Source organism: Penicillium waksmanii, assembly GCF_028829765.1.
Source record: "Penicillium waksmanii strain IBT 27052 chromosome Unknown utg000001l:1.0-4852451.0:1.0-4856178.0, whole genome shotgun sequence".
In the NCBI taxonomy this organism is placed as follows: Eukaryota; Fungi; Ascomycota; class Eurotiomycetes; order Eurotiales; family Aspergillaceae; genus Penicillium; species Penicillium waksmanii.
In genome coordinates, this window is record NW_026643248.1 from 2,967,185 (window position 1) to 2,995,024 (window position 27,840).

A 27,840-nucleotide genomic window follows, 5' to 3' on the forward strand; every position below is an offset into this window, starting at 1 on the left:
CTGAGAATATAAAGCTCTTCGCTTCTACATGATCCGACTTTCTCGTCTTTTTGCTAGCGAAATGGAAAGCTATCCATTAGCCTTTAGCAAAATTAGACTCTATGGACATGCAGTTGATCATGGATATGAACATTTGAACGATATTTTCAGGTTGTTTATTTCACCGAAGACAAGAAGCTAGTTTTGAAGGTTGACAACTATTCGACTCTGGCAAACCTTACTCGACTTCTACAGTTCAGAGAATCAGACTGCAAGTATGTTGGATATCCTGTCGGGTGTCCAGGGGTTGGGGAAGGCAATACGAACATTCCTGAAAATTTGCATCACTGGTATCTTCCGATAGATTTAGATAGATAGCCTTCAACAAGAGATAATAGTAAGACCAGTCCCTCACTCGGAGTTCCTCCCGAACCAACATTACAGCCACCGCGGGAAAATCCACCCAAATGCGAACCGGATGAGAAAGTAGGTCCGCGTTTCGGCAAATTTGCCTTCCTTATAGTCTCCACTTCGCATGATCTACCCTTTCGGTATTGGTGGCGTGTCCGTCATGATATCGGAACAACTGCGATCGTCCCGCCCCGCACCCCACGAGGGGAAAGAATTCATGGTGCCACTCCTCAATCCTGAATTCATCGGCCTGTGAACATGAGCGAAACGGTCAAGTCGCATGCGTGCAAAGAGTGTCGTCGGAGAAAGGCCCGGGTAAGTGCAAGTCATCTCACCCCGGGACAAGAATTGATAATAGCTTCTAGTGCTCACGCGAACTACCTGTGTGCGCGCAATGCCTCCAATGGCGCCGACATTGCTTATATGAGAGGCCGACGCGCAGTCCCTTGACGCGCAAGTATGTACATGTAGCCTCTATAGCTCAAGCTCGAGGCATTTGGATCTGTGAACTGACGGGGTGCAGATACTTGACCGAAGTCGAAGAATCCCTCCGCATCGCGACTCAAATAATCCGCGACCATGGCCTCGACGTTGATTTGGATGCCGAGCTGGCGAAAGCGAGAAACGGAGCAAACCAGGAACACGACCAGTCCAATATAAAGAGCGAGGATACTGCGCCGTCCGGAAGTTTGAAAAGGCCCCGGGTCGCATCGGAGGAACCTACCCAAGGCCATAACAGATCGCCCGATTACACCCAAACTGAACCTACGATATTTGAGCCTGGTCTTGAAATACTCATATCCGACAGCAACATTGAGGAGTCTCTCTCCACTGACATTCATCCGGTAGCCGCTGCAGATAACCCCGTAGTGAATGGGGCTGATTACGACTGGGATGAACGAGACACCGAAGCACAGAGCTGCCTCGACGGCATGGCCGCACTTTCGATCGAAGAAGAACGCCCAGGGTATCTTGGACTAGCATCTGGGGCGGCCCTTCTACGCCTCATTCAAAGCCACTTCTCGTTTCCCTTCTCATCTGTCCCACCACCGCCGAAGACATCCACACCGAGCAGCGAGTCATCACAAAGGCTAGCCCGCAGCGAAGTTCCTTCTCATAAAATCGAATCATATATCACAAGCTACTTCAAGGAATACCATACAAATTATCCATTGGTTCATCAAGGATTATTCATGGCTCAGTTCCATGAGATCGTGCCCCGGCCCAAACACAGCAAGATCTTGATCTACATCGTTGCAGCCATCGGCGCCTTCATGTCCGCCACGGCTTCTAACGATGATGACCTTATCCTCTATCAATGTGCGCGGTCGCATCTCTCTGTTGAGATACTTGAAGTCGGCAGCTTGACCTTGGTGCAGAGTCTATGCTTGATCTCGAACTACCTACAGAAGCGCGACCGTCCCAACTCGAGTCACAATTACCTCGGATTAGCGGTTCGCATGGCCTACGGACTGGGTCTTCATAAAGACCACCCTAGCGTGGGAGGAAACCTATTATATCGTGAAATTCGTCGGCGAACTTGGTGGTGTCTTTTTATCTTCGACGCAGGCTCGACTATAACATTCAGTCGCCCTCTAGCAATCCCTTCTGCCGGAATCGACACAAAGCTACCTCTCAATATTATAGAGAGCGAACTGACAGCCTCTGCAAAGGTTGCCCCTGTAAACCTTGACGTCCCAACTATCTACACAAACGTCCGCGTCCAGTCACAGTTTCACCTCCTGACAAACCACATCTACAACCGCGTTATATCCAAACCTTCACCAACGGCCAAACAAGTCCTCGAATGGGACGACTTCTACATAGCCAAATGGTTGAACCTCGTACCAGATTATTACAAGGAATCAGCAACAGTTCCTGAAAAACACCAGTTTCCCCACGCCATCATGACCTGGCGATACAAACACTTCCGCCTCATAATCTACAGACCATTCTTCATCCAAAAAGCTCTCCAGATAAACCAGCAACAAACAGCCTCACTCGCCGGAATTTCAATCCCAATCCCGGAACTTGAACCCTCGCCAGACCAGCCATACATCGACAAAGCCTGCGAGCGATGTCTGAAAGAGTCACACAAAACCATCATCAGCATAGACAATTTCTGGAGTACCGCAGTCCACACACGCATGGCTTGCTGGTACGCATTATATTTCTTGTTCTCGGCAACCCTGGTCCCTGTAATACTCCTGCACAATGAGCCACAGTCTCCGCACTCGGAAGGCTGGCAGGAAGATATCGACAAAGCGATTGCGATTATAAAGAGTATGGTTGAGTTGAGCCCGTTTGCCAGTCGCTGTTTTGAGACGCTGGAGAGGTTGCGAGATGGATTTTCAAGTCCAGTGCTTGCAGAGCTGGGCTCTATGGTACCGGAAATGCCTTCTTTCTCGGATCCGGTCGGCCAGGAATCGTTCGCTCAGATGTTTTCTGGTAATAATGGGTGGTTTGAGGGGCCGGAGGTGTATTTTGAGGAGCAAATGTGGTAAGTTTGTGATTTTGCGATTAGTGCTGTTAAGCACTAGTAACTACTTCATACTTGGCAACGCGATGCTGATTTGTTTTCTAGGAGCAATGACCAGCTTTTCTTTTCAGAATTTCCCCCGGGTACGACGCCTTAGATGAATGAGGTGACACCACAGTATATTATATGATTTTATGACACGAGTTCGAATGCTGTACAATTCCAGCTTTATGATGAACGGATAATCTAAATGCATTGGAGAGGGTATGTAAAAATGAACTCTAAAATAATGAAGAGAAAAAGGAAACTCCCAGAATGCATGACATAACATCACCCAGCTCCCTACGTATCAATGCTCTTTTTAAATCAGACCCAACCCACCAAAAGCCGACACCACATCCGAATCAACATTGACCAACCACTCTTCCTGGAACCGCTGCGCACCACCACAGGCAGCAATAACTTCCTGCAGGCGATGACGCACGAAGTCGCGGATTGGGAAGCGATGGGTGGCATCTGAGTCATTCCATTCGCGGCGGCGACGGTCTTCGGCATTCTCAACGCCCGAGCTTTCAGCCTGGGCTGTCTCGGAACCTGCGGGCGCGTTCCAGCAGACTAAGTAATCGGCGTTCTCGTCGGTTCCGCCTTCCGCTAGCTCAACGACAAGCGCGTTCCAGACGGTGAGATAGTCTTGTAAGAACTTTAGGATGAAAGGGGGCGGGGCAGAGGCGGGGCCCTTCAGGGCGAGGAGTTGGGTCAAGGCGAGGACGTGGAGCTTCTTCTGGCTGGCGGATGCGATGTTGTCGTAGTGGAAGAACCACTCTGTAAGGAGCCAGGTGAATAATTCCTCTTCAGCCTGGTAGGTCGCAGCCGTTGCGGCGGATGCAAATAGTGTAGGATTAGCGAGAGCAAGACGAGCAATAGAGGAAAAGTATTCCGTTTCGACCTTGCCATCCACATCGGACCTCTTCCTGTTAGGTCCGGTGGTCTGGCTAGCTTCGTGGGCACTGTATAGGCCTTTAAGAAGGGATTGAAGCATGTTTGTTTCGAGAAGAGACTGGGCAATTGCATTATAGGCGGTCTCGCTTCCACCATCAACTGTCTCCACGCCACGAATGAGTCTTTCGACAAGACGAGGTATAACGCCAGATCGCTGTTTCGTCATGGGCTCGAGAAGGCCATGAAGACAGTATAAAAGCTTCGATCGGATTTCGTCGCTGAGGAGAGTTTGCGGTGAAAGCAGGACGTAGGATTCCACGATTTCGAGAGCTTGACCCACGCTGTCTGTGCCATCTCCCAGAATCGGGAAGAGGGCAGGGAAGAGCGAGAGGATCTCGGGAGAAGGCGGCGACGTTGTTTGCATCATTACAGCCGCCCAGAGCTCTAATGCTTCATCCATTAGGTATATATAGGTTTCCTGCAGTCTGAGAGTTAGAATTGAATCAAACAACCGTAATCTTTTAAAGACGTAGGCACTTACGGAACCTGTATCAATGGAGCTTTGTATTAGAGGAAGAATCATTGGGTGGTATCGCACGGATTCTTGGTTCATGGAATGGATGAGAGATGTAAGGAGAGTAAGAATCGCCTGTTTCAAGAGATGTTCTTCGCCGGACTTCTCCCATTCCTGTGGGAGGGGCGAGAGGATACTATCGGATAGCACCACAACCTAGACCGAGTGATGTTAGTGTTGTCCAAATTTGTGGATGGGAAGTAGCTTACATGTTGTTCCATTTTGACGACGATGACCCGCACCGACTCCAGCAATGCCATCTTCGTATCAGATAATTCGACCTCCTGCATGAGCGACATGAGACTCGCGAGGATCGGCTGGGCAAACGGCAAGAATGTCTCAACCTTGAAATCGAATGTATCAAGGATGTTGCATAGCTGACGTCCTGCAGTGATGCGGACGACCAGGTCATTCAAGGGATCGTCTTTGTTGAGCAAGTGTTGGAAGATCTGGTAGACAGACTCCATATTCATATCGGCGAACTTGATGGGCACCCATTGGCCAAGGACAAGAGCTATCCGCCTTCTAAGAAGTCGATATTCCTGCTCTTGAATCTGGACTTCGGGAATCATGGTGTTTTGGAGGAACGCATTGATGTCTAGATGCTGTTCTAGACTGGCAGCTGCCAAACCGATGGCAGAATACAACGATTCCTTCAGCATGACGTTCTTATTTTCGGTAGCTGGAGACTTGATCAGTATACTTCACGTAATATGTTTGCCAATCAAATACTCACTGGCGAAGGATTGGAACACATTCAATAGAGGGCTAATGAGCCAGTCTTTGAAATGAGTGACGAGGTCAAGGAAGAGCTTCTCTGAGCAAGAATGGACGGAATACTCCCAAGCATCGGCATCAACTTCCCGCTTCTCCCAGGATTCCGGGTCTTCTTCCCATTCTTGAAAATCGACGTTTCTTAGGCGGAACAAGTGAGTAACAATGAGCTCCATGACGCTGACCACGAACTCTTGGGTGAATAGCTGAGACTTGATTTTGTCCACAGATTCTTTTCGCTCCGCCTTATCTTCCGGGGTCTGATATTTGAAGGTCTGAGCTGGGTTGAAGGCCATCTTGGAACACGCCCGGATCAAAAGGAGAGCCCGCAGGGCAGTTTTTTCGGGTAGTGATTGCCCGTCAGCTTCAGCATCAGATCCAAGGTTGACATAGTTCGGGCTTAACTTGACAACAAACGCCCAGTAGGCATTGACAAGGGCGATTGAGTTAGAAAACAAAGCGAAGGATGCAGGCTTATTCTTTGCCATCTCCACGTGCAGTTTCGATAGTTGCAGAACGTGCTTCTCGACCATCGTATGAACTGATTCGGGCAGTCGACCCGGCTGGTCAACAAACGCCAAGAATTTGGAGAGATGCTCGTTCGTCAACTCCCAGAAGTGTTGCACGTCCTGATCGCGACCAGGGTGCTCAAATCCCGAGATCATTAGGCGACGAAGGACCTTCAGGGAAATGAGACTCTGTTCGGTGATCTCTAAGAGCGCCCCCTCATCCGATCGTCCGTGCTCCAAAATCCCTGCCCATTGGTTCACCTTGTCCATGTAGATTTTCCCCACGACTTGAAATATCTCAGGTGTAACGGAAGCGAGGTGGGTTCGGGTTCTCTGGATACGGGCAGTTGATAGCTCTTTGATGACTTGTAGGAGGATAAGGAGAGTCCGAGGAAGCTGGAGTGGGTTCGCACCGGCTTGGAATACGTGACGAAGGGAGTTGATGATAGCGGTCATCGCATCGGGCCTATGAGGGAAATGTGAGCAAATAACTGTAGGAACAGTAGATTGCGATCGTGGAGATAGATCATACCAGTCTTGCGGAAATTCATAGCGCATGATCTTGGCGATCATCAACGCATTTTGAAGAGCGAGCGGGCGAGATGGCTCAACAATGCCAGCATCCAGAGCTCTCGTCTTGATCTTCTGCTTTTCTTCCGGTTCGATTGCACTGTTGTCCGAGTCAGCGTTGGTCTCGCGTTCCGGTTGTTCTGAAACATACTTTGCCGCCGTTCTGCGCCAGTACTTGTCGATTCCGTTCTTTAGTTGAATGATGGAGAGATATCGGACTTCGTTAGGGGCGGAATGGTCCAAAAATACATCCTATCGTATATCAAATATCAGCCCTGTACATGGCATGTCCCAAAGTATGTTCCACCGACCTGGAGAAAGGCATGGTATGCGGGGATCCGCTCCCAATTCTGTAGCTGCTTGGTTCCCGTCTGGACCTGCTGCTGACTTGAGCTTGAAGCCAAAACCAAAGAGTTCACAACATTCTGTAGACTCAATGGGTTGGACTCCCCCGGTACCTCGATCGAGACTGTTTTGACCATGGCGAAGGTATATTTCCTGGAATCACTTAAGGTGCTCGGCCCTGCACCAGGATGTCGGATTCGACGAGGTTATCAAGCTTTTAGCTATGGCACCTCGGCAGAGTCGATCGAGAATAGCAACGAGACGCGTCGCGATTGTCAACAGATGTCTTCATTCATCCCGCCGCTTCAGCTCCCCTCATTGCGGGGTATCGTTATTCCGGCCCGCCTCCGAGCCCTAGGGCTGGACCCTATAAAGTGGCCAAATTGGGAATCTTCAAGTTAGGGCATTGAGTGGAGCCAATGAAGTCACGTCTATCATCAATGTGAGTTCCCTGCTCGATTTCCTGATATCTAACAGGTCCCGCTCCACCGGAGAGGCTCTGCCCAAGCATCCCTTCAAATTTTGACTAAAGAAACTAGCGGGACCAAGTACAGGGGAGCCCAGTCGAGCCGTGGGTATGGGCTAACCTGAACCCTCCAATTGAGGAGCAGTACATGGAACGCAAGCTATCGTATACATCATAGCTGCCAACTTTGACCAAACAAGATCTTGGAGGCCATGATCGCATCCTTCTCATTGGCGGGTTCTCTTAAAAAGAGCATTACAGGTATATGATGTATATCCGTGATGCAAACTTGTAGCTCCATCCAAATTATCAGAATACTACCAGTAGTATTGATACTCGGATGATATCAGACTATAGAGTTGTGCATTATATATTTCAAGGCCTTACCTCCAAGTCTGGCTGAAACAAGTATTCTGTTCAGAACATTAATCAAACATTTTCGAGTGCATCCTACCAGTTTTATAAAGCTCAAACTATGTCTACCTCCAACGAAGACAACCTCCGCATCGCCCATGAGGCAGAGAAAGACCTCAACTCCTACCAGGCTAAGCAGGGTCTTGGCCCCAAGAGTGATTCAGGTATGTCGCAAGACTTGTTTTTCTATTGGAATGAGACTCAATGGACGCTAACAATTTGATAGCACAAGAGTCCGGCGTCAATGAGTTAGTTGAGAAGCGCTTCCCAGAAGCTGGAAATGTCAAGTATGGTCCTGGCGCCACCGCCTCTGGTAGCGACCACCGAAAGATCCCCGAAGATGAGGGCGGTACCCGTGATGACCGTGGCAGGTGAGTTTTTTTTTCTGCCCATTCGACTCTTCGAATACTATCGTTCGTTGGATATGCTGGAGACTAACGATTATTTGTCTAGACTTGCCCAAGCAAAGGATTTCCAGGGCAAGGGTGGCCCTGAGGACAGCGTCAAGATCGAGTCCGAGCGTCGCCCTGGCGACCAAGAAGTCCCTAATCTTCAGGATCTGAAGCGCCGTGGTGTTGCGCAATAAAATTGTACACTACGATTCGGACATCCTGACGATATGTATTTTACGACTAGCCTTTAAGCATCGATAATGTTCAGTCCATTTGCCATTTGGCTACAGTACAAAAGTACAACATCCCAGAAGTTTCTGAGGGGTTCTGATTGCGGGGCACGGGGGTCCATCAAGCCCAACGCTCTTTCGCCACTTGTGTAGGAAAAGTTTACTTACGTTTGGGTAGATTGAATAGATTGACATGGCAACCAGCCTGACCGCTAGTGGATTTGTCCTGCAAGCCTCTGTATAAGTCTTAAGGTCCTAAAATTCAGTTTGAGCATATTTAAAAGCCTGACAGCCAGCGACTGGTATCTCCTCGAGAAGTGATGGATCAATTGGTGGGATCGGCGTGCATGTCTAGGTGGTAGCCCGAGGCGGAGAGGGGACGGGCACAGGCTGCATAAGCCATGCAATGCAGGCTAGAGGTCATTCCGGGCCAGGCTGACGTGTGTAGAGATGGCTGTCTCTGGAACGACCATCAGTTGAGTTCGTAGTAAGCAACTTAATACTAACGAATTCAGTAAGTTATGCTGTACTAGGCATATTCTAAGAATATTCTAACAATATTCCACCCTAACAGTACCTGAGACTATCGCTTATCGTCTTCGAATGGCGTGATCCGACTCCGTGATCGGCGGGCTGTTCTGGTGGGGTGTAATCAATTGCCAATTAACTGGTAATCCCTGGTATTGTACCGGTATCTGTACTACCCCGTGCACCGGCCATACCGCTATTTGCTGGGTATTCTCTGGGTACTCTCCAGCACATCCCCCACTTTTCTTCTCCAGTGCTGGTCAATGCTAGTCAGTGCTGGCGCAAGTGATCCCCGGTCTGTACAGCCCAATACCCTCCGTACGGAATCCCACAGCTGCCCCTCTATCCCGTTGGGGTTAGTCCCTCTTGCTTCCCCCTCCATTTTTCTTCCTACTTCACCCTCTTCTTCCCCCCCCTTCTTCCTTCTTCCTCTTCTTTTCTTCAAGAGGCATTGGGTTTTTTTTTCATCTTCTTCCTTGCTAAGACCCCGCCTATTCCTTTCTTTCCCCCCTTCAACTTCACACACATCCGTCAGAATGGTTCAATCGTATGTTTACCATCCGAATCCCCTATCCCCATCTTCCATCGAATTCTGTTTGACTGACCTCTTCTTCTAGCGCCGTTCTCGGTTTCCCCCGTATGGGTAGACTTCGTGACCTGAAGAAGGCCACTGAAGCTTACTGGGGTGGCAAGATCTCCCGCGATGACCTCCTCGCTGAGGGTAAGCGTCTCCGTGCTGAGCACTGGAAGATCCAGCAGGCTGCTGGTGTCGATTCCATCCCCTCCAACGACTTTGCCTTCTACGATCAGTTCCTCGACCACTCCCAGCTCTTTGGTGTGATCCCCCAGCGTTACAGCCAGCACAAGCTGGACCCTCTCGATGAGTACTTCGCCATGGGCCGTGGTCACCAGAAGGATGGTGTCGATGTCCCCGCTCTGGAGATGGTCAAGTGGTTTGACTCCAACTACCACATTGTCAAGCCCGCTGTCCAGGAGAACCAGCAGTTCAAGCTGAACGCCAACCCCAAGCCCGTTGTTGAGTTCAAGGAGGCCCTTGCGCTTGGTATCAAGACCACCCCCGTCGTTGTCGGTCCCGTTACTTTCCTGGCTCTCGCCAAGGCCGACCGTGGCCAGAACGTTGACCCCATTGACCTCCTCCCCGCTCTTCTGCCCCTCTACGTCGACCTCCTGGCTCAGCTCAAGGCTGCCGGTGCGGAGAAGATTCAATTGGACGAGCCTGTTCTTGTCCTGGATCTGGCTGAGAAGGTGAAGGCTGCTTTCAAGCCCGCCTACGATGTTCTTGGCAACCTCGGCGCCAAGGCCCCCAAGATCACCCTTGCCACCTACTTCGGAGACATCGTCCACAACATTCAGGTTCTGAAGGACGTCCAGAACGTCGATGCTATCCACGTCGACCTCGTCCGCAACCCCGAGCAGCTCGACACCGTTGTCGCTGCCCTGGGCCCCAACCAGACTCTGTCCGCCGGTGTTGTAGATGGCCGCAATATCTGGAAGGTGTCATATAAGAACGCCCTAGAGATCGTGGAAAAGGCCATTCAGAAGCTCGGAAACGAGCGCGTGCGTGTGGCCACTAGTAGCTCGCTCCTTCACACTCCTCACACACTGGAGAGCGAGAAGAAGCTTGATCCCGAGGTCCGTGACTGGTTCAGCTTCGCTAGCGAGAAGGTCAAGGAAGTTGTTGTCATCGCCAAGGCTATCACCGAGGGCCCTGCGTCCGTTGCCGCTGAGTTGGAAGCCAACGCCGCCTCTATGAAGAGCCGCGCTACATCTACCCGGACAAATGACCCCGCTGTCAAGGCCAGACAGTCCAAGGTCACCGAGGCTGACCACAACCGCAAGTCTGACTTTGCTACCCGCATTGCTCTGCAGACAAAGGACATCAAGCTCCCTCTCTTCCCCACCACCACTATTGGTTCTTTCCCCCAGACCCAGGAGATCCGTATCCAGCGCAACAAGTTCACCAAGGGTGAGATCACTGCTCAGGAGTACGAGAAGTTCATCGAGAAGGAGATCGAGCACGTTGTCAAGCTCCAGGAGGACCTTGACCTGGACGTCCTGGTCCACGGTGAGCCCGAGCGTAACGACATGGTGCAATACTTTGGTGAGAGACTCCAGGGTTACGTTTTCACCACTCATGCTTGGGTTCAGAGCTACGGTTCCCGCTGCGTGAGACCTCCTATCGTTGTCGGTGACATCAGCCGCCCGGCTCCCATGACTGTGAAGGAGAGTGCCTATGCTGTCTCTCTCACCAAGAAGCCCATGAAGGGTATGCTCACTGGTCCTATCACCTGCCTTCGGTGGTCTTTCCCCCGTGACGATGTCCACCAGAGCGTCCAGGCTCAGCAGCTTGCTCTGGCCCTGCGTGATGAGGTTATCGATCTCGCCAACGCCGGTGTTAAGGTCATCCAGGTCGACGAGCCTGCCCTTCGTGAGGGTCTTCCTCTGCGCACTGGCCCTGCTCGCGAGGCTTACATTAAGTGGGCCGTGAATGCATTCAAGCTGGCCACTGCCGGTGTTGAGGATAACATTCAAATCCACTCTCACTTCTGCTACTCCGAGTTCCAGGACTTCTTCCACGCCATTGCTGCCCTCGATACCGATGTTCTGTCCATCGAGAACAGCAAGTCCGATGCTAAGCTGCTCAAGGTCTTCCTTGACCAGAGCTTCGACGCTCACATCGGCCCCGGTGTTTACGACATCCACTCCCCTCGTATCCCCACTGAGGAGGAGATCAAGGAGCGTATTGAGCAGATGCTCCAGTTCCTCAAGCCCGAGCAGCTCTGGATCAACCCTGACTGTGGCCTGAAGACCAGAACCGAGGCTCAGACCATCGGCCAACTGAAGTCGCTCGTGGCTGCCGCCAAGTTCTACCGTCAGAAGTACGCCCAGTAAATCTGAGCGGTACAAACCATTTTCCTTGTTTCATTTCCCATAATGTGTTAATTGGATGGGGCGGCATATTTCAACCCGCCGCCCCTGGCACGGGAAGTTTTGTTTTATGACGATTACGAAGATGATACCAAAAGTTCAACATTCGGTTTCAAACGGGTTTTGCGGATTAGAGGGCACCAAAAGCGGGTTTACGGAGTTTCAACATAACTAACGATTTCAACATGGGTGCCGCCTATTAGGTGCCGAATCTTTCAACAATTTGATTCTCTCGTCCTTGTGAAGCAGTTGCTATCACTTGGACCTGGAGAATGAGAACTTTGTTCTATTGTAGAATCAGCTGTGAATAATATTTCGAGCTTCATGCTACATCAACATGTTCCTTTCCACACGTAAACAGTACATCGTAGTTAGAAATCCCCGCCCCCAAGCAGTCTGGCAGTTTCCGCTGGGTATTTGTCTCCTCCATTCAATTCGGTCTTGCGTTGTGCTGACCTTTTTGGCGAACGGAGTTTCCTTTGGTCCTCTGTCGCCCTCTTGTATTTGGCTTTTCTTGCTGATCGAGGCTTTTCCCAGACGTAGTATCAATTGCTCAATGGCTACAATCAGTCAGCTTCAACCACTGCTAAGAAGCTTGATGAAAGTTACGCGTACGAATATTACGGATGTATCAATTGAGGTGACTTTGTGTCCGACACTCTGATGATTGGCGGTGCTACGGTGAATGACATGAAAATGGGGATTGTCACAGGAAAGCCCCATGGCACGAGTAAGTGGGATAACCAAGACTGCAAGAAATATCCATGTCCCGTCGAGTCACATCACTAATCTCAATCTATTCTGATAGACCTAATGAATCTGGGATACGGAAATAAGTCTCCCACCTCGTTGGCACAAGCACTAGCCAATGCCGGCGCCATCAATTCTCCTGCTTTCAGTCTTTGGTCCGATAATATACTGCTCGGCGGTATTGACAACCTTGGAAATCAAAGTATAATGGCTCCTTGCAAGCCTTTCCCATCGTTGATGTCTCCCATCTCTCAAAGTCCTTTCGTATCAACATGGATGGCTGCTCGGCCAATGGGTCCAGCCAGGCCTCGGACAAGTTCCCACTTGACGCTCTTTTAGACACCTCCTGGTTTGTGACATACGTGCCCAAGTTGGTGGCAGAGGCCTTGTGGTCACAGCTAGGCAATGTATCTGCCCCGGATGAATGGGACGAGTGAACTTGACCTGCAGTTCAGTCAGCGAGAGCGCAACCATCGGATTAGCCAGGTTTACTCGGTATTTGACCTTGAGAATGACCAAATCTCACTAGCAAAGCGAAATAAGGACGTTGCTCCGGATGACATTGTTGAGATTTCATCGGGCAAGGATGGTGTTACTGGAGCGAAGGGCTCGGCCGGTCCACACGTTGGAGGAGATTTGAGCATGACTGCCTTGGTAGCTGCTACCGCTATGCTGATAATGGCCTTTTAATATCTGTATCTTCCTTCGATCATTCCAGCGAAGATGTTGGCCCTACGACCTAATTGAAATTTGAATGCATGAATGAGTGATCTCATCCATTATTACTATTACTATTGCAGCTGCCATGTAGTAGAATGCGCTAATTTCGCATTGAATGAACTCCTATGAACCATGATTCCACGTACTAGGATGGGAACCCCATACCCCATGAGATGCAAGGTAATTCCTCACATCCAAGAGCACCAGGGCACAACAGCTCCTCTTCCAGCAACCTGTTTCTCGCCGAACTTGTCAACATACCACTTCCGTCCCCATCGTGCATGAGGCAGCATATTAGCAACTGCGTTGATGAGAAACACAATCGCTGGCAAAGGTAGCGGTAGTCCGAATCGATCCGTCACAGAGGCAAACGGTATCAACCAAGGGGCTAACATAAACGGGGGTGAAACGGTGGTGGCAGCAGCAGCACTGCTAAGCTTGGTGGACGCAGAAAGAGGATAAACTGCAAGTCCAGCAATGGCAAACCCCGTCCACTCGAGCCACTCGAAGACGTAATGCGGGTACAGAATGGAGCAGAAGATTCCCTGCGTGGGAGGAATCACGTAGACTTTGTTGTACTTGTTACCACAATTTGCAGAAGCAGGTGGGCCGGAGTCCAACTTCTTTGCGAAACTTTGCTCGACCTTGGATCGTCTCATGCGGAAAAGAGAGGTCTCGGAGTAGATATTGCCAGCCATCCCAACAGCAAATAGCGCCGTTCCGAGGAAAGGCAGCGCCGCTATCCACGAAGACGAAGAAGAAGAGTGAAATGTCTCCGCTCCATTGGTCACGAATCCTGGAATGAAAATCTCATGGCCACGAATCCAGCCAATTAGACAAGCTGAGTTGAACCAGTTGAACAAGACTGCAATGGACACGACGAACAGGTGCATGGGCGACATGCTCGGCGCCGAGAAAAAGGGCGAAATGACAGCGCGGTTAGCATAATGGATGCAGTAGAGTGCCGCCACTAGCTGGTTAGCCGCAGGAAGCTCAGAGAATGATGGCGATGCTGAGATGCCGAGGTTGTAGATCAAGTTAAGGGGACCGGCAATCTCCATCAGGAACCATCCGATGCGACCGGGCATGTTGAAAATGGAGTTTTGTATGGAGGTTTTGCCTGCTGGGTGCCATGAAATCATCCATGGTATGATGCAGACCTAGGAAGGGGGTTTAGCTGAAGGGCTCTCGAGGACTGTTTTTTCGGGATTGCCTTTATTTACATACCACTGGGAAGTATTGAAAGACCGTGAGAGCGAAGTGATAACCCACTGGAGAGACGGGATAGAACTCTGCCATTTCAGGCAGAATGGCCTGGGCGGTTGAGAGGGCTGCGCCCATGATATACGAATATATTTTTGAAGAGTGTCAAGGGGGAGAAATACGGCAGGGAGTACGACTTTTAATGAAGGATCGAGAGAAGGTGGTCCGGTGATGTAACAATAAAGACCCGATGTGGTAGGCGGTCAGGGATAAGCTTTGGCATGCATTTCGGCAGTTGCAAAGAGTTCGACAATCCCTGCAGGCTGCATTCTAGTGGAACTTAACTATACGCAGATTCAACTTCGAAAAGGAGAGAATGAATTGGAGGGTTTTCATGCTGCTCTGCTTAATCTTTAATCTGCCCTCGTGTCCATCTCTTCTTTCGCAGCCCTGCTTATACCTCTACGCTCGTTGATGAATGCATCGATCTTGGCCTTGAGCTCAGTATCTAGAAAATGTTAGATGGGCGCAGAGTAGATGAAGTTGGGTAGACATAGTGAATCTTACCGGGTATAACATCCTCCATCTTTAGTGGCACACGGTTGAACGGATCGTGAGGGTCACTGAGCAAGTGCGAGCGGATGGTAGAACGATCGATTGATGTCCGCGAGTTGGGCAGGATAACTGGGTCTTCCATCAGGGTATACATGAGAGGATCTAAAGAAAATTAGTAAATTCCCATCAGACATTGAATACGGTGCCAACTTACCCAGGAAATCGTCAGGGATCTCGCCGAGATCTTCCTCCGCCTGGTCATCCTCTGCCTTGGCTACTTGAACCTTCTGCTGTAATTGACCCCAGCGGTGCATCTCATCTTCTCCCTTCAGCGACCACTTTCGCATAATCTCGGCCGCCTTTTCGAAATTGGCAGGCTTGTAGGACCGGCCGTCCCGAGCGACAGCAACAATGAAGTTCTGTTTTGCCATCAGATTGAGATACACATCGGTGATCTCGCTGAGTAGTGCTCGGGGGTTAAATCCATATTCTGAGAGGTTGTCAACACGCAGGGTGGAGCTTTTGGGTCCGACCATGGCGTCGAGGTTATAATCAAGCATATCGGCCAAGCGTTGAACGATTTCGGGCATTGTAAATGAGTCTGCCAGAGCCTCGGTGAAGAGCTTCAGCATCGCTACAGTCTCATTCGTCAACTGCATGTATGACTTGGCGCTCCGTTGCGCGGTGGCCAAATTTTCCTCTCGCTGTTGGCGGGTGGCTTGGTCCATTGTGCTTCCATCCCTGTTTAGCTCCGTCTGGGTGCTGTGAATGGTCTTGAAGGCACCGAATGACTCGTCAAGTACGTACGTCACATCATTAAGAAGCATGTTGACAAACTGGACGAAGAAGTCAAGGTTTTGGCTGGCCTGATTGGAGAGCTTTTCTCGATAGAGGGTATTAGGCCAGATGCACTTGATGATCTGGAAGATCTCATAACGAATATTGAACTTGTCGAAGAACTGTGTATGTGTGCCAGTGTGCTCAGCCTCAATATAAAACTTCATGACGGCATGCAAAAGATACTCGTTGGCAAATCCAAGAGAGTTCAGCAGATCCACCAGCACACCCCGGGCACCACCAGGGCGACTCCAGGTGCCGCGGAACATAATTGAGACGAGACCAGCCTTGAGGTAAGGGTTCTTGATGTAGGCCGAGCTTTCAAGAAGGGTAATGCAAAGAATGACCAATTCATCTCCCTGGGTGGCGGTGATAATTTGAGGCATACACCACATGATGAATTTGAAGTTGCTGACGATGTCCTCTAGAAAATACTCCGGGAGGCATTTGAAGATCTCGGGCTGTTCCACAGGAAGCGGCAACTTGATGGACTGTTTGGGGAAATTGGTGCCGGATACGAGTCTCAGCAGCCAAACGGTGACGTATCGCATGAACAGCATCGAGCGAGCCTGCCACTGGTCGTCGAAAAGAACACCCTGCAGACTGTACTTCAAGGCCAGTCCAAGATCATACTTATCCTTGTATCGCTTGAGAGCTTGTTCGTACATGCGCAATTGGCCAGGGTTGCCTGAATACCGATGCCGCTCAAGTTCAAACTTGGTGATGGATGACTCCATGTGACGAAGGTCTTTTTCCAGCTGTTCCAGTTTCTCGGTCAATGATTCGCTGCCGTAGTGATGGGCAGCAACTGTTAGGAAGAAAACTTCGGTAATGAAGTTAGATGTACCATCTGCCTTCTTGGCATAGAAGGCGTCGGAGGCATGTTGATCGGCGTTAATCTTGGTCTCCTCCCGCATGTCTACCCTTGAGTCCCGGTGGAGGTACTCGGCATCAATTCTATCGATCTTGGTGAAGTTGGCATCCATGAATGGCTCGCAGAGCTGATCAAGGCATGTGGTGATGTTGAACATGAACCCATCTGAGGAGACGGTCTCTGGATCAACTTGCATGGCCCTTCGCTTGTGATTGATATTCAGAGCAGCCGCGAACCAATCAAGAACCCGCTCGCGAGCCTCTTTCGAAGCACGGATAATGTGATTAATAACATCGAGCAAATCAGAGCTAAGTAACTGTTGCGTCATCCGGAGTGATCGCTGTGCGTTCAGAATATATGCTTGATCCCGGCTTTTGGGATTGGAGAAATATGACATGGTGACTTTGCCCTGGAGTGGTGATAAGCGGAACCAGGGTCCCAGAAGTGTAACCTTCTCGAATTGGGCCGGGTCTGTCGAGTGGTTGAAGATGGAAGACTCTGTGATTGCAGCCGCTATAGCGGGTTGACGAACGAGGTTCCGAAGGGCCTGAATATTTTGTCAGCTGGCAGTGTTCGATAGAGGCGAAAGTGGTCGACAAACAATAGCGTATGGCTTGTAATCATCATTAACGTCCTTGTTCGAGAGCTCCACACTCAATTCCTCGACTGCGGCTATGAAAGCCGGCTTGATGCTCTCGTCCTCGTCAAATCTCCTAACGGCCTCGCCTATGAAATCCAGGTCCACGCCCTTGTCATCCTCAGGGTCCAATAATAAGTGCGACGCCAATGGTGACCGCTCTGGAGTGTCCATCCTGGGAATTTAGATGTCAGTTTCAAGAATTTCAAGGTGACCAGGCGATGATGCTTACCCAAACATCTCCGGCATAGTCATTGCGAACATGCAGTAACTCATACATAGTCGCCTCGCTTCGCAAAGAACTTGAAATTTCGGGTCGTCGTCTCGTGTTCGCTTGAATTGCTTTTGAAGCTTCGTAATACGCTTCCAGCACGGTAGGAGATAATTGAGTGGGCCTTGGCCCTCTGCTTTTGATGCCGCCTCCAGAAGGGCCTGGTCAAGCATTGCTGTTTCGATGCGCAGCTCCTTACCCTCATCCTGCAGCTCACTTCTGAGTCCAGGGAGATAGACCCGTTGGTACTGCCCTTCCTCTTTCAGGGTCAACCTGAAGACAGCGCCCAAGGTCCGGTCTTCGAAAGTTTCAATGGTTTCTATTTTGGCGGGCGGGGGAGTACCGGCGTTCGAGGGTGCGGTAGATCGCGGTCGTTCCGGAGTATCATCTGGGGAAACAGCGGGCGTAATCTTTATGCGCTTTCCATCTGGGTGTTTTGGTGTCTGTGCAGCTGAAGAAGAGGCGCTCGGGAACTGGGGGGGACGGCTGAGTTGCCCGCAACGGAGAGTGGGCGGGAGATGCATGAGAAGAGCCCGGCGGCGAGTCCGCCGCGCCGTCGCCAGAAGCAGGGGCCGGGTTGGGATTTGAAAGCTTTGCGAGACGCTTGTTGCGGATCTGGAGCACATTGTGATATCTCAAGTCAGCCACCGCGGAGAAACGAGAAACAGGAAGGAAGCGAGGTCGGAAGTGACATAGGCTAGGGATCGACTAACCTTATCCGCATCGGAGAGTGAGTCTGACATAGCGAATATCAGAATGATCCACCGCAATGAGAGTTAAGGTCAAGCTGGTGCGACTGCTTGGTGCGGGGATGTGTGAAAGGCGCAGCTTTGAGGCAGATGAGGATCGTGGTAGACCCGCCACATTTATTAGACCAAACAACGGACGGCACGAATGACAGGGCGACGCCAAATAGGGATAAGAACAAAACAAATGGCGCAGAGGACCTGAAAATCAAATCCAAGCGAGAGTGGTTTGAGGAGACGATGCGAGGGGACGCTGGAGATTCGGTGGTGGTCGCCGAGATTCGCTCACATCGCCTTTGACTAAGCAGGCTCGGCATCGCTTGAGGAGTTTTGTATACTTCTCCATTTACGACCTTTGGGCTTACATTAAGGGCTAACTTGTGAATATTTGTATATTTATACACTGCCAGCATATTATATTTCTTATTCTCATTAATCAAATACTCATAGGACTCCCATCTTCGTCAAGAAGATCGCTGGGTACGAGTATACCAGCACAAGCAAGATCAACACTGAGATGGTTTCTCTGTAGAGACACCCAATGCATTTCAAAGAGACAATGTACACAAGTGGATTGTAGGAAAAGAAAAGAAAACCCAAAGACGCCGCCTATCGCGCATGTGCTATTGACATTTCCGCTGCAAAGAGAACAGAATGGTCGATGCAATTCCAATTATCCGCCCGCCGGCTCAGTATCTCCCTCTCAACTTCTCAAATCGTCGACAATTCGGAAGCTCCATTGCTCGAGCCTCCTTCATCTTCTCAATGTCCGGGAAGAACCAGCCCTGGGCATCTTGGATCTTGCGTTCCCGTTGATTCACTTCATTCTCGCATTCAAACCGGAGAGTTCTCACGTGGTCGGTCTCGACTTGTTTGTCCAGTTGCTTGAATCTCCGCGCGCTGAAGTCATCCACTTCCAGCGGATTCACAAAATAATTAAGGTTCAGGTTGGGTGTGGTGCGGCCCATTGTGTGTGGCGGTTTCGCGTTGTCGAATCGGTAGGATGGTGTAGCTGCGGGTGAGGAGGAGAAGAGCGAGGAGAGAAGAGGGAGAACGAAGAGAATGAGAAGAGGGGCGAGCTGGCGGAGCAGAGTCCAGCCGTCCATGTTGCCTTGTGTCTGTCCAGCGGCGTTGGCAGCAGGTCTGCGACGGGGGGCGCCTCCAAATTGGTGTACACGGAATCCGGGGCCTCCGTTCATGTTGAACACAAAACCAGGACCACCTAGAAGGGCGAAGTTAGTCTTCATATTAGTAACAACAGCAATCATGATGTCTTTGAAAGTAGACCATCCCGAAAGGGAGTATCAAACGGTTCGAACATGGTGCCAAACGGCTCAACGCATTCTGGGGATTTCGTACCAAAGCCGCCACCACCCATTCCTCCAAATCCACCGCTGAAGAATCGATTGAACAACTCTTCAGGTGATATTTCTTCCTCAAAACCTGGGCCACGTCCTCCTGATCGCGGGAATCCACCACCGCTGAATCCACTGAAAGGCGAGGCGCCGCTGGAGGCACTCGGGCCGGGGTTAAATCTGCTATCGGGGTCCCCTCCAAACTTATCATAGCGAGACTTTTTATCTTCGTCCGAAAGGATCTGGAAGGCGCGCGACACCACTGCAAAGAAAGTGTTAGACAGGCAAACATGGTCAGTTCGGTCGGGGTAACCACTCACTCTTGAAGGCCTCATCGGACCCATCGTAGCCGTTCTTGTCGGGATGTGTCAACAAAGACTGTTTCCGGTATGCCTTCTTGATCTGACTGTCTGTCGCCGACCGTTCAACGGACAAGATCTCGTAGAAATCCGTGGCTCCGCATTTTCGAATTCGGAGAACGGCCGCCTTCTGCTCGACTGTGTACTTGCGGTCTTGGTTGCCCTGGTTGTGCTCGTGCGATCGCGCGCCACCATTCGCGTCGGATCCTGACGCCTTGGCAGATGACATGGCGATCGATGTTGAAAGAGAGTGACACGGAGTGAGGCCGTTGCGGGCGAGAGAACGAGGGGAGGAGAGAGGGCGCAAAGGCGGAAATGGGTGGCGTGGAACCGCGGAGTAGGGGGGGATTTCCAATTCCCCAAATAGAACCGACAAGGATAGTCGGGCAGGAGTAAACGCGACCTAAATAATCGAGAGGTCGGTTTCGATGAAATGGAAAGCGGGCGTGGGGGGTGGCGGAGGGAAAAGCATCGTCTTAGGTGTCTTTGCCAAGCAACCGGAACGTCCAATGCGCCGCGGTATACACTCACTCACCCACCCTATCTCTGCTCTCTCTGCTCTGCTCGGCACTCCCACTCAGCAACAACCACCTCTTTCCACTCAGCTTGCCAGATTAAAACTTAGGCCTGGGTCTTTGACTCACATCACATAAACCTCCGAGGCACATCGCAACTTGCTGGGCCTTTCAACCACACACCACCAACCAAGCTCACCATGTCCAAGGACTCCACCATTGAAGAGGCCAAGCAGTCGCTGGTCCAGCGCTTTCGCGCCTGGGGTGGTAAGTTGACATATATATATCTGAAGCTTCCAATCGAGTATACCCAAAGGTTTCCTCAATATACTGATTTATCTCTCCAGAAAACTCCTTCCCACCAACCGTCCTTGCTTCCCTCATCTTTGCGCAACATGCGCGGCCCTACCAATTCTTCCCTATGCTCTTCCCGCCGGTCCTTCTTTTCACTAGCTATGCAAACCTTTCAGGGTTCAAGACAGAGAGTGCCGGAATTGGCGCAGCATGGTCTGGCCTGTACCTGCTACTCGCGAGCCGACGGAAACAGCCCATCACAAAGAAGTTCGGAACTCGCGGTATCGTGCGTGGAGCCACCATGGGTCTTTGCTTGGTCAACATGATCGCAGGAGGACTGGCGTACACCCTTGGAAAGCAGGATCAGGAGGAAGAGTCCTCAAAGTGAGCTGGAGGAGAGTCGGCTGGGGGTGGGCACTTGTCTCAAAATGCTTGTGCTGTGTCTCACGATTGTACGATATGTAATTGAAAATGGCCGAGCGGCATAACTGGGAGGAGTCAAAAATCGGCGTCGTTGAGAGTGGAAATTGAGGTCGTCATGTATATCTGTAACATATTCCAAAGCTTTACTCGCGGACACCTGGACATGCCGAACCAACGTGACATGAAACGGATTCATTCCCCCTCCGAAAGGCCCATGAAGAGTGCCAGTGATTTCCGTAATAATAGCGTAGTAATATTAAGAGTAGCACCGACCTTGGAAGTTGTGGATTCCCAAATATATTATTGCTCATAGCAGAATCACTAAATCCTCGTGCTTGGGCTGTCTCTAGTATACGGCTTCTCCGCCAGAAGATACTGACGTACCTTTTCTGGGACCAACCATTCCAGGTCCTCAACAGCACTATGAATCGCATCTCGCGCACGAGTAGAGCTGACAGATGGATCACCAGGCTTTCTACCTTCGACAAGTTGGATCTTCTGCGCCCATTCCCTCGGTCCGCCTTCGGCCTCTCGATCACCACGAGCAAGTGCGCGAACAAACTCTTCTTGGTCCTCTCTACTGCCCCATTCGTCACTTGGTCGCATTGTCACGCGTAAGCGATGCTTTGAAAATAACGCGGCTAATGGTTGTAATGTGTGTTCGGGTGGGTAGTATTTCGTATTAAAGATGCGGATCAGGGTATCGTAGCCCGTGAGATGGATCTGTTCAAGAGCACCGGAATAGCAATCGGATGCCTCAATTGCCGTCGCCTTATCAACAAAGTAAGGCTTCTTGGTGACGCAGATATCAATTGCTGGGAGATCTTCATTGGAGCGAAACCCCTCGGGGAAGCTCGTCGCTAAGTGGGAGCGCAAGTCGTGCGCGAACAGGTCCATCATGGCGAGTCGGTCCTCAAAAGAGGCTGGTTTGGAGGGCTTATCAGCATTTTGAGTCGCGAGTAGGAGAAGGAGGCGCGATCTAGGGTCGAGATGTTCCTGTAGGGCGGAGCTGGCTATGCGGAGGTGGGCGCGAGTCGGGGGGATTGAAAGACGAGTCTAGCACAAAGAGAGTCTTTGCTGGCGGAGAGCGTTCGGGGACGCTGCTCAGCACTGCGAAATCCTTTGAGGACGATGCGAATTGATTTAGCAGTGAGCTGTACTGCATGCGCAGGGCTTGAAAGGAAGCCATGGAGTTTTGACGCGGGAAATGGGATGAATCAACCCGAGGCACCTTGAGGCAATGTTGATGGGATGTTGATGGTGATGGTGATAAGAGATAAGCCCCGCCACAATACCTCCCCCCAGGGTTACCAGAGAAGGTCAGGGTCTCCCCAACTTCGGCATGAAACTTGACTTTCTCCACACTTTTCCTTCCAATGATCGCATTGACCGCAGCAATCCCAGCTGCGGCTGAGACTCGACTATACTCCTACGTGGCTGTGCACACCTGTTCGCTTATATCCATGCCAGTGCCAGTGGACAACACAAAGAGACACCATTTCTAAACAATTCACCTCGGATGGAGAACCAGTATTCCTCGCTTCGAGAAGCATGCGCCGATCCAGATGCACTATTCGCGATCCCACAAAATGACTTGCTGCAACTAGTCTACCAGGATTTCTCGGCGGATATTGACCGTTTAAAACGGGCTTATTCGATTCGCGATGGGTGGTGCCCCCCCCGATTCCCCATCTCCGTCATACATCCTTTACAAGGAGAACTACGATGAGGTCAATAGAACCCTGGTGGGGATTCTCTCTCTGCGTTGGATCCATCTGGAGCAATACGAAGCCTTTGTGTCGTCGCAACCATCGGAAATCCAACTAACAAAAGAATCGTTCGACTGGATTCAAGGCTTCTATACGCAGACGATCAGTGATTCGAATACCCTATACGCGCTAATCATGTCCATTGTCATCAACGATCTGGGGAAAGACCCGCAATTGGCGTTGGATTATGAAGAATCGACCGGCGAAAACATTTCGCATATCAACCATGACGCAGTTCTTCTCAAAGCATGTAGTGCTGGTCTCATCCGGTCTCTCGAAAGACTGCCTTGCCGAGACAGAGAAGATATCGTGCGCGCAATTGAACTCGGCGCGACTTTCAACTTTGGCCAACTAGCACAAGCGGAGAATGTTCCCGTCTGCCTCACGGGTCTCCTGAAAATGAGGTGCAGCCCTCGCAGCTTTCAGCTCCGATTCATGGAGCAACTATTAGATATTGCTGGAGCAGCAGGCCACATGGACTGGACGTGCGCCAAGAAGCTCACTCAACCGATCTTTCAATCTTATCAAAACGTCTATGACGCCTGCCAGGGTGTTATTTCAGGAAGTTTGGACATTCGCGGTGGATATGATCTCATTCTCATTCGGCGGGCACAGTTTCTTCATGATCAGGGCTTCCGGCCCCTCTGCGTGCAGGAGTCCTCGAGTGATCGCGCCTTGATGCGGATATTCTGCATGGGAAATGCGAACACCCTGGAAAAGGCAAAGCTTTTCGAAGATGCGTGGAATTGCCTCGATGACGCAACTAGAGAGAGCCTCGTGCGTGGCTTGAATATTGATGGGCACAGTGGGGAACCGGCTGTACAACCGACATATATGCCTGCTTTCCTGAGTCGAATTACGAGTGTGACAACTTTGACATATGCGCTATGCTACCTCTCACGCATGTTGAAGGTCGTTGAGCCTCAGGATCCGTCAACTCTCGTCATTGAGAGGAGTGTCCTGGGGGCGATGAAACAATTTGTCGAGACTGGAATTTTCGATCAAGATCCTACTATTTTAGAAAGTGTTGATATACCAGAGAGTGTTGTCGCACAGACAACATTATATTAGATTCCATACAGGTCCATACCCACTCCACCCTAGCCTAAATTGGTACAATTGTATTCAGACATGGTCAATCTCTTTAGAAATTGAGAGGAAAAACACTTTGGTCTTAACTGAAACGATGCTGAGCAACATCATGAAGGATTGCAGTGACTCAAACACTGGTCTGGCCGACAACGGGGATTTTCCGAGGAGGAACCGGGAGAGCTGAAGGAGGAATGGAACTAGCAACAGGAGGCGGAGGCTGACTCTTCGGTTGGTAGAGTGACCGGGTCTGATTGACATCGCTTTGGCTGGCCAGACTGATTTTAAGCCAGTCATTGGGAGTAGCCTGTTCCTCCAGCGAGCTCCGCATACGGATGACACACTCGCGATACAGACAATTTGTTTCGAAGCGCCAACTACACAACAGAGACCGCAACATGCCACCCTCGCGACCGGCAATCAAAGCAACCACAGGTGGCCTCTGAGCAGCAATCACTGTGACGGTCAAATCACCCGTATCCACAATGGTGAATAGGCGATGCGAGTCGGGGATATTGTGCTTCACTCTCTGCTGTTTCCAATGTTTTGGCCCTTCGGGGGCTCCATTCTCATCGGGGCGCTCGATTCCCATTCGAAGCGTCCCATGTCGCAGGTCCTTGGAGAAGATCGAAGAAGATGCAGAGTAAGAAAGCCGAGCATTGTAATTGCCATATATCGCCTTCTCAATTTTTCGGAGTGTCATTGTGCCTTCGAACCCTATCAGATGACAGGAAACACCGGAGGACCCGCCGTTGCAAAGCTGGCGCACTGCTAGTGGGCTGAACCAGGATATCGCCCATCCGACGCCAACAAATATCGCCATTCCAAAAAGATAAGAACCGATGTTGATACTGGTGGTTTTGTCGGTGGTATTGACGTTGTTCGCCATTGCTAATGATATAGCCGAGGAGAAGAGTCCGAATCCGGTGACGAAGAACCACACGCCTGCAAAAACGACGGTTTGTGCTAGAGTTGCCCGAAAGCTGGTCAGGTCCTGGGCATATCGCATTCTGGGAAAATCCTTCCACCGAATGGGAATGCCCCGACAGCGATCAGTTATGACAGTGGGCGTGAACTTGTCATTTCCAATTCCAACTACATCGCACATCGGATCTATATCCCATAGGTGAGTGGCATATTGATCAGGATCCGCAATGTTCCGCAGCAGAGTATCACTGCTCGCGACAGCATACTTCGCTTTGGCTTCGGGATTCTGCTCATTTTCGCCATAGTTTGGCCACAAGCAGAGCAAACGTTCAAGCAGGCGATTGCTGTCGTTGACAAGAGACAGTCGTGCGACAGCTTGAAACACATCTTCGTTATCGTCAGGAGTGAGCCGATAAGCTAGCAGTCCCATGGCGGCATATGCTAGCTCCACGGTACTCTCACCCCGGGTGTCTTTGCCAGAAGTCAGTTGGGCCAAAGCCTGAATGGCAAAGGTAAACAGCTGCAGCTCGCTCAGCTTGGTTCGGTTCGTATAGTGGTTGACAAGGTGTGTGATTGCATCTTCATGGGTATCCCATTTCTCGTCACCAGCCAAGTGGGAGCGAGATGGATGGCCTGCCCAGAAGCTGTTATACATGTCGGTTAACAAGACATTGTTGATTCGGATAACACCATTTCCGTGCATGGCCTCGACTGGAGAAATGCAATATCGGATCTTATCGGCTGCGAGCAAGACTTCAGGCAAAGTCCAGATACGTCTGCCCCAAATCAGCTTGTCTTCCGGGCGATCGTCGGGTAGAACGACATAGACCCGTTTTGCGCATCGTACGGCATCGCAAATAGAATTGATGTCCTTTGTCTTTTCCGAGTCGGCATGCATGATTGGGTTTACCATATTTCCATCTTTGTCCTTGACTAGAGGATCCGATGCGACACAGTCCATGTCAAGCCAGAAAGCTTCCATTGGGGGATCCCTTTCGTCTCGACGTGCGTTTTCGTGTTCCAGAACTGCTTCTGCGACCCGATAAAAAAATGGTCTCAATCTTGTGTCATCAATCCCTAGGAAATTGGCCCGAGAAAAACTGAGGAAGACGTATGGCTGAAGCATGCCAGTGTGCTTGTCACGAAGCTCGTCCGTCATCTTCACAACCCACCTGCCGGTGGATTTGTCTTTGACCACCAAGCGCCGGGGGATCATCAGTTTGGTGATTGTAGATTGTGGCTTCTTGTTGTTCGGCGACTGGTCTAGGATATTGACAGCGTGGTGGGGCCATTCCCAATGAACATTATCATAATCATCATAAGAGCCGGCTGCACCTGAGTCGCTCCAAGGTGCAGTGACAACTTGAACTGACAGCATGACTTGGATGATCCAGGCAAGCAGCAGGGTGAGTACTGTCGAGGCAATCCAGTGTACAGTGGTCTGAAAGATTCTCCGCGCAGGGCTCATTTTCTTCCACCGGATCTCCTCAGCCTTTTCATCATCCTCATCCACAAAACCGCCGTCATATTTGTCAAATCGAAAGGGGTTCAAACAAAGCTCAGAAAGCCAAACAACAAACGGTTTGTTTCCTTTGATAGTACTGTGGCCCCAGTGACGCGCTCGAGTATCTTTTTGGGCATCGGGGGTGGCTTGGACAATCAGTCGGCGGGGTATCTCTTTCGTTGTGCTGTAATAGGTATCGAGATCTGGGTATTTCTCGTGGTCGTTTTCACCGAGGATATTGAGATATCGTCGCTTCTTTTGTCCTCGATTTCCGTGTTGAAGCTCATTCATTCGCTCTTCAATCGCGTCCGAGTCCAGCTTGGGGCGCTGAAATCGAACCCCCGCCGTTCGGTGGTGTTTCCCGTCATATTGGTGCTCCAAATGAGACCTCCATACATCCCTTTCATGCTTTTCACTTTCCACAGAGGAATGAGAAGAGCCCATACTGGCAAATGAAGTTTCAGCCTGTAAAACAAGCCAAGCTGGGCATACTCAGAAAAAAGCAGCGATGATTTAATCTTACCTCGACCGGCCGTGCGGGGCCACGAGGGAGCTTATGTTATTTTATTCTTCAGCAAATATTTGTAATCCCTGGAATTGGAATTTCAGGGGCGTCAGAGCCGCAATGTCCAATGTTGTATGCACCTACTCCGTACCGTAAGCACGATTCTGACTAGCATACTGTGCTAAGAGTGCATCTGTCAAACAGGTCGCGTGGTAGACCCGCCAATCCAAGGTCTGGATTGTCGTCCCCAGGCGCTTCGAGGGTATGCTTGGGCCGCATGTTCTGCTCCTCTTTTAGTTTGGCCCCAATATCTCGAACTGAATACGGAGTAACCCTTCCTTAGGGGGTTGTGTCAGCCACGCTAGCGCGGGATTAGCTTTGCGGGTCCCAAATTGCGCAGAACCTCCCCCCAAGGAACCCTGTACTAGCTGAAGCAGACAGGGTCTTGGACCTGGAAGAAATACGGCGTTCTCAAATATCATCCTTTTCACTGTGGCTGTGAAGAATAAAGGGACAAGGAGGGAGCGTGTTGACCAATAACATGTGTCATGAATTGAGCGAACCTCGTATCGGCTGGAAGTTGACTCAACAAGCCGGCCCTTTCCTATTTCTGAAAAGTCTATGATGCATTAGTCTTGAGTTGCGGCCCGGCATCCAGATCCTCCATTGGACCTCACTGGTAGAATCATCGGGGCTAAGCATTGACAACTGTGTTGGTGTCAACCCTAAACTACGGAGTAGTCGTGTCGTCGCTGCAGAGGAGCGGGGCGCAATTTCCACCCCTCTGGATGACCAAACCACTTACGGGAAAAGATGGTCCCTGTCTAGACCAGCAACGGTAAGAGGTGCCGTCCCGTGAGCATTTTTTTATCGAGTCGAGATTTCATCGTTGCTTTTTTTCAGGTTGTGATCGCCTATCACAGGGTCGCCTTGTCGTGGACGCATCTA

At 50.6% G+C, this 27,840-nt stretch overlaps 14 protein-coding genes across 14 annotated transcripts; 8 read left to right on the forward strand and 6 right to left on the reverse strand.

The window, feature by feature from the left end:
• Positions 1-648: 648 nt before the first annotated feature.
• On the forward strand, positions 649-2,894 carry N7481_001081 (Zn(II)2Cys6 transcription factor; the record flags this gene model as incomplete). The annotated part of the gene is made up of 2 exons (XM_057260300.1): positions 649-705; positions 756-2,894. 2 exons carry the CDS (start codon positions 649-651, stop codon positions 2,892-2,894), a joined length of 2,196 nt encoding a protein of 731 aa, XP_057128132.1.
• Positions 2,895-3,230: 336 nt separating this feature from the next.
• Positions 3,231-6,717, reverse strand: N7481_001082 (putative importin 11; the record flags this gene model as incomplete). The annotated part of the gene is made up of 7 exons (XM_057260301.1): positions 3,231-4,286; positions 4,350-4,538; positions 4,592-5,064; positions 5,119-6,131; positions 6,198-6,335; positions 6,387-6,487; positions 6,547-6,717. 7 exons carry the CDS (start codon positions 6,715-6,717, stop codon positions 3,231-3,233), a joined length of 3,141 nt encoding a protein of 1,046 aa, XP_057128133.1.
• Positions 6,718-7,521: 804 nt separating this feature from the next.
• On the forward strand, positions 7,522-8,046 carry N7481_001083 (uncharacterized protein; the record flags this gene model as incomplete). Its single annotated transcript, XM_057260302.1, has 3 exons — positions 7,522-7,624; positions 7,687-7,831; positions 7,914-8,046. 3 exons carry the CDS (start codon positions 7,522-7,524, stop codon positions 8,044-8,046), a joined length of 381 nt encoding a protein of 126 aa, XP_057128134.1.
• Positions 8,047-9,146: 1,100 nt separating this feature from the next.
• On the forward strand, positions 9,147-11,523 carry N7481_001084 (5-methyltetrahydropteroyltriglutamate--homocysteine S-methyltransferase; the record flags this gene model as incomplete). Its single annotated transcript, XM_057260303.1, has 2 exons — positions 9,147-9,157; positions 9,228-11,523. 2 exons carry the CDS (start codon positions 9,147-9,149, stop codon positions 11,521-11,523), a joined length of 2,307 nt encoding a protein of 768 aa, XP_057128135.1.
• A 592-nt stretch (positions 11,524-12,115) lies between these two features.
• N7481_001085 (uncharacterized protein) lies at positions 12,116-12,348 on the forward strand (the record flags this gene model as incomplete). Its single annotated transcript, XM_057260304.1, has 2 exons — positions 12,116-12,170; positions 12,200-12,348. 2 exons carry the CDS (start codon positions 12,116-12,118, stop codon positions 12,346-12,348), a joined length of 204 nt encoding a protein of 67 aa, XP_057128136.1.
• Positions 12,349-12,372: 24 nt separating this feature from the next.
• On the forward strand, positions 12,373-12,999 carry N7481_001086 (uncharacterized protein; the record flags this gene model as incomplete). The annotated part of the gene is made up of 3 exons (XM_057260305.1): positions 12,373-12,511; positions 12,532-12,742; positions 12,765-12,999. 3 exons carry the CDS (start codon positions 12,373-12,375, stop codon positions 12,997-12,999), a joined length of 585 nt encoding a protein of 194 aa, XP_057128137.1.
• Positions 13,000-13,217: 218 nt separating this feature from the next.
• Positions 13,218-14,370, reverse strand: N7481_001087 (3-oxo-5-alpha-steroid 4-dehydrogenase family protein; the record flags this gene model as incomplete). Its single annotated transcript, XM_057260306.1, has 2 exons — positions 13,218-14,189; positions 14,257-14,370. 2 exons carry the CDS (start codon positions 14,368-14,370, stop codon positions 13,218-13,220), a joined length of 1,086 nt encoding a protein of 361 aa, XP_057128138.1.
• Positions 14,371-14,645: 275 nt separating this feature from the next.
• N7481_001088 (ubiquitin-ubiquitin ligase UFD2) lies at positions 14,646-18,032 on the reverse strand (the record flags this gene model as incomplete). The annotated part of the gene is made up of 5 exons (XM_057260307.1): positions 14,646-14,740; positions 14,800-14,949; positions 15,002-17,045; positions 17,100-17,310; positions 17,368-18,032. The coding sequence occupies 5 exons, from the start codon at positions 18,030-18,032 to the stop codon at positions 14,646-14,648; spliced, it is 3,165 nt and encodes a 1,054-aa protein (XP_057128139.1).
• A 143-nt stretch (positions 18,033-18,175) lies between these two features.
• Positions 18,176-18,452, forward strand: N7481_001089 (uncharacterized protein; the record flags this gene model as incomplete). The annotated part of the gene is made up of 2 exons (XM_057260308.1): positions 18,176-18,257; positions 18,280-18,452. 2 exons carry the CDS (start codon positions 18,176-18,178, stop codon positions 18,450-18,452), a joined length of 255 nt encoding a protein of 84 aa, XP_057128140.1.
• Positions 18,453-18,841: 389 nt separating this feature from the next.
• Positions 18,842-20,095, reverse strand: N7481_001090 (J domain-containing protein; the record flags this gene model as incomplete). Its single annotated transcript, XM_057260309.1, has 3 exons — positions 18,842-19,374; positions 19,512-19,769; positions 19,828-20,095. The coding sequence occupies 3 exons, from the start codon at positions 20,093-20,095 to the stop codon at positions 18,842-18,844; spliced, it is 1,059 nt and encodes a 352-aa protein (XP_057128141.1).
• Positions 20,096-20,581: 486 nt separating this feature from the next.
• Positions 20,582-21,063, forward strand: N7481_001091 (uncharacterized protein; the record flags this gene model as incomplete). The annotated part of the gene is made up of 2 exons (XM_057260310.1): positions 20,582-20,648; positions 20,729-21,063. The coding sequence occupies 2 exons, from the start codon at positions 20,582-20,584 to the stop codon at positions 21,061-21,063; spliced, it is 402 nt and encodes a 133-aa protein (XP_057128142.1).
• Positions 21,064-21,419: 356 nt separating this feature from the next.
• On the reverse strand, positions 21,420-22,287 carry N7481_001092 (uncharacterized protein; the record flags this gene model as incomplete). The annotated part of the gene is made up of 2 exons (XM_057260311.1): positions 21,420-22,094; positions 22,162-22,287. The coding sequence occupies 2 exons, from the start codon at positions 22,285-22,287 to the stop codon at positions 21,420-21,422; spliced, it is 801 nt and encodes a 266-aa protein (XP_057128143.1).
• Positions 22,288-22,617: 330 nt separating this feature from the next.
• On the forward strand, positions 22,618-23,938 carry N7481_001093 (uncharacterized protein; the record flags this gene model as incomplete). Its single annotated transcript, XM_057260312.1, is given in 2 exon segments — positions 22,618-22,794; positions 22,814-23,938. The coding sequence occupies 2 exon segments, from the start codon at positions 22,618-22,620 to the stop codon at positions 23,936-23,938; spliced, it is 1,302 nt and encodes a 433-aa protein (XP_057128144.1).
• Positions 23,939-24,086: 148 nt separating this feature from the next.
• On the reverse strand, positions 24,087-26,831 carry N7481_001094 (uncharacterized protein; the record flags this gene model as incomplete). The annotated part of the gene is made up of 1 exon (XM_057260313.1): positions 24,087-26,831. The coding sequence occupies one exon, from the start codon at positions 26,829-26,831 to the stop codon at positions 24,087-24,089; it is 2,745 nt and encodes a 914-aa protein (XP_057128145.1).
• Positions 26,832-27,840: the final 1,009 nt, after the last annotated feature.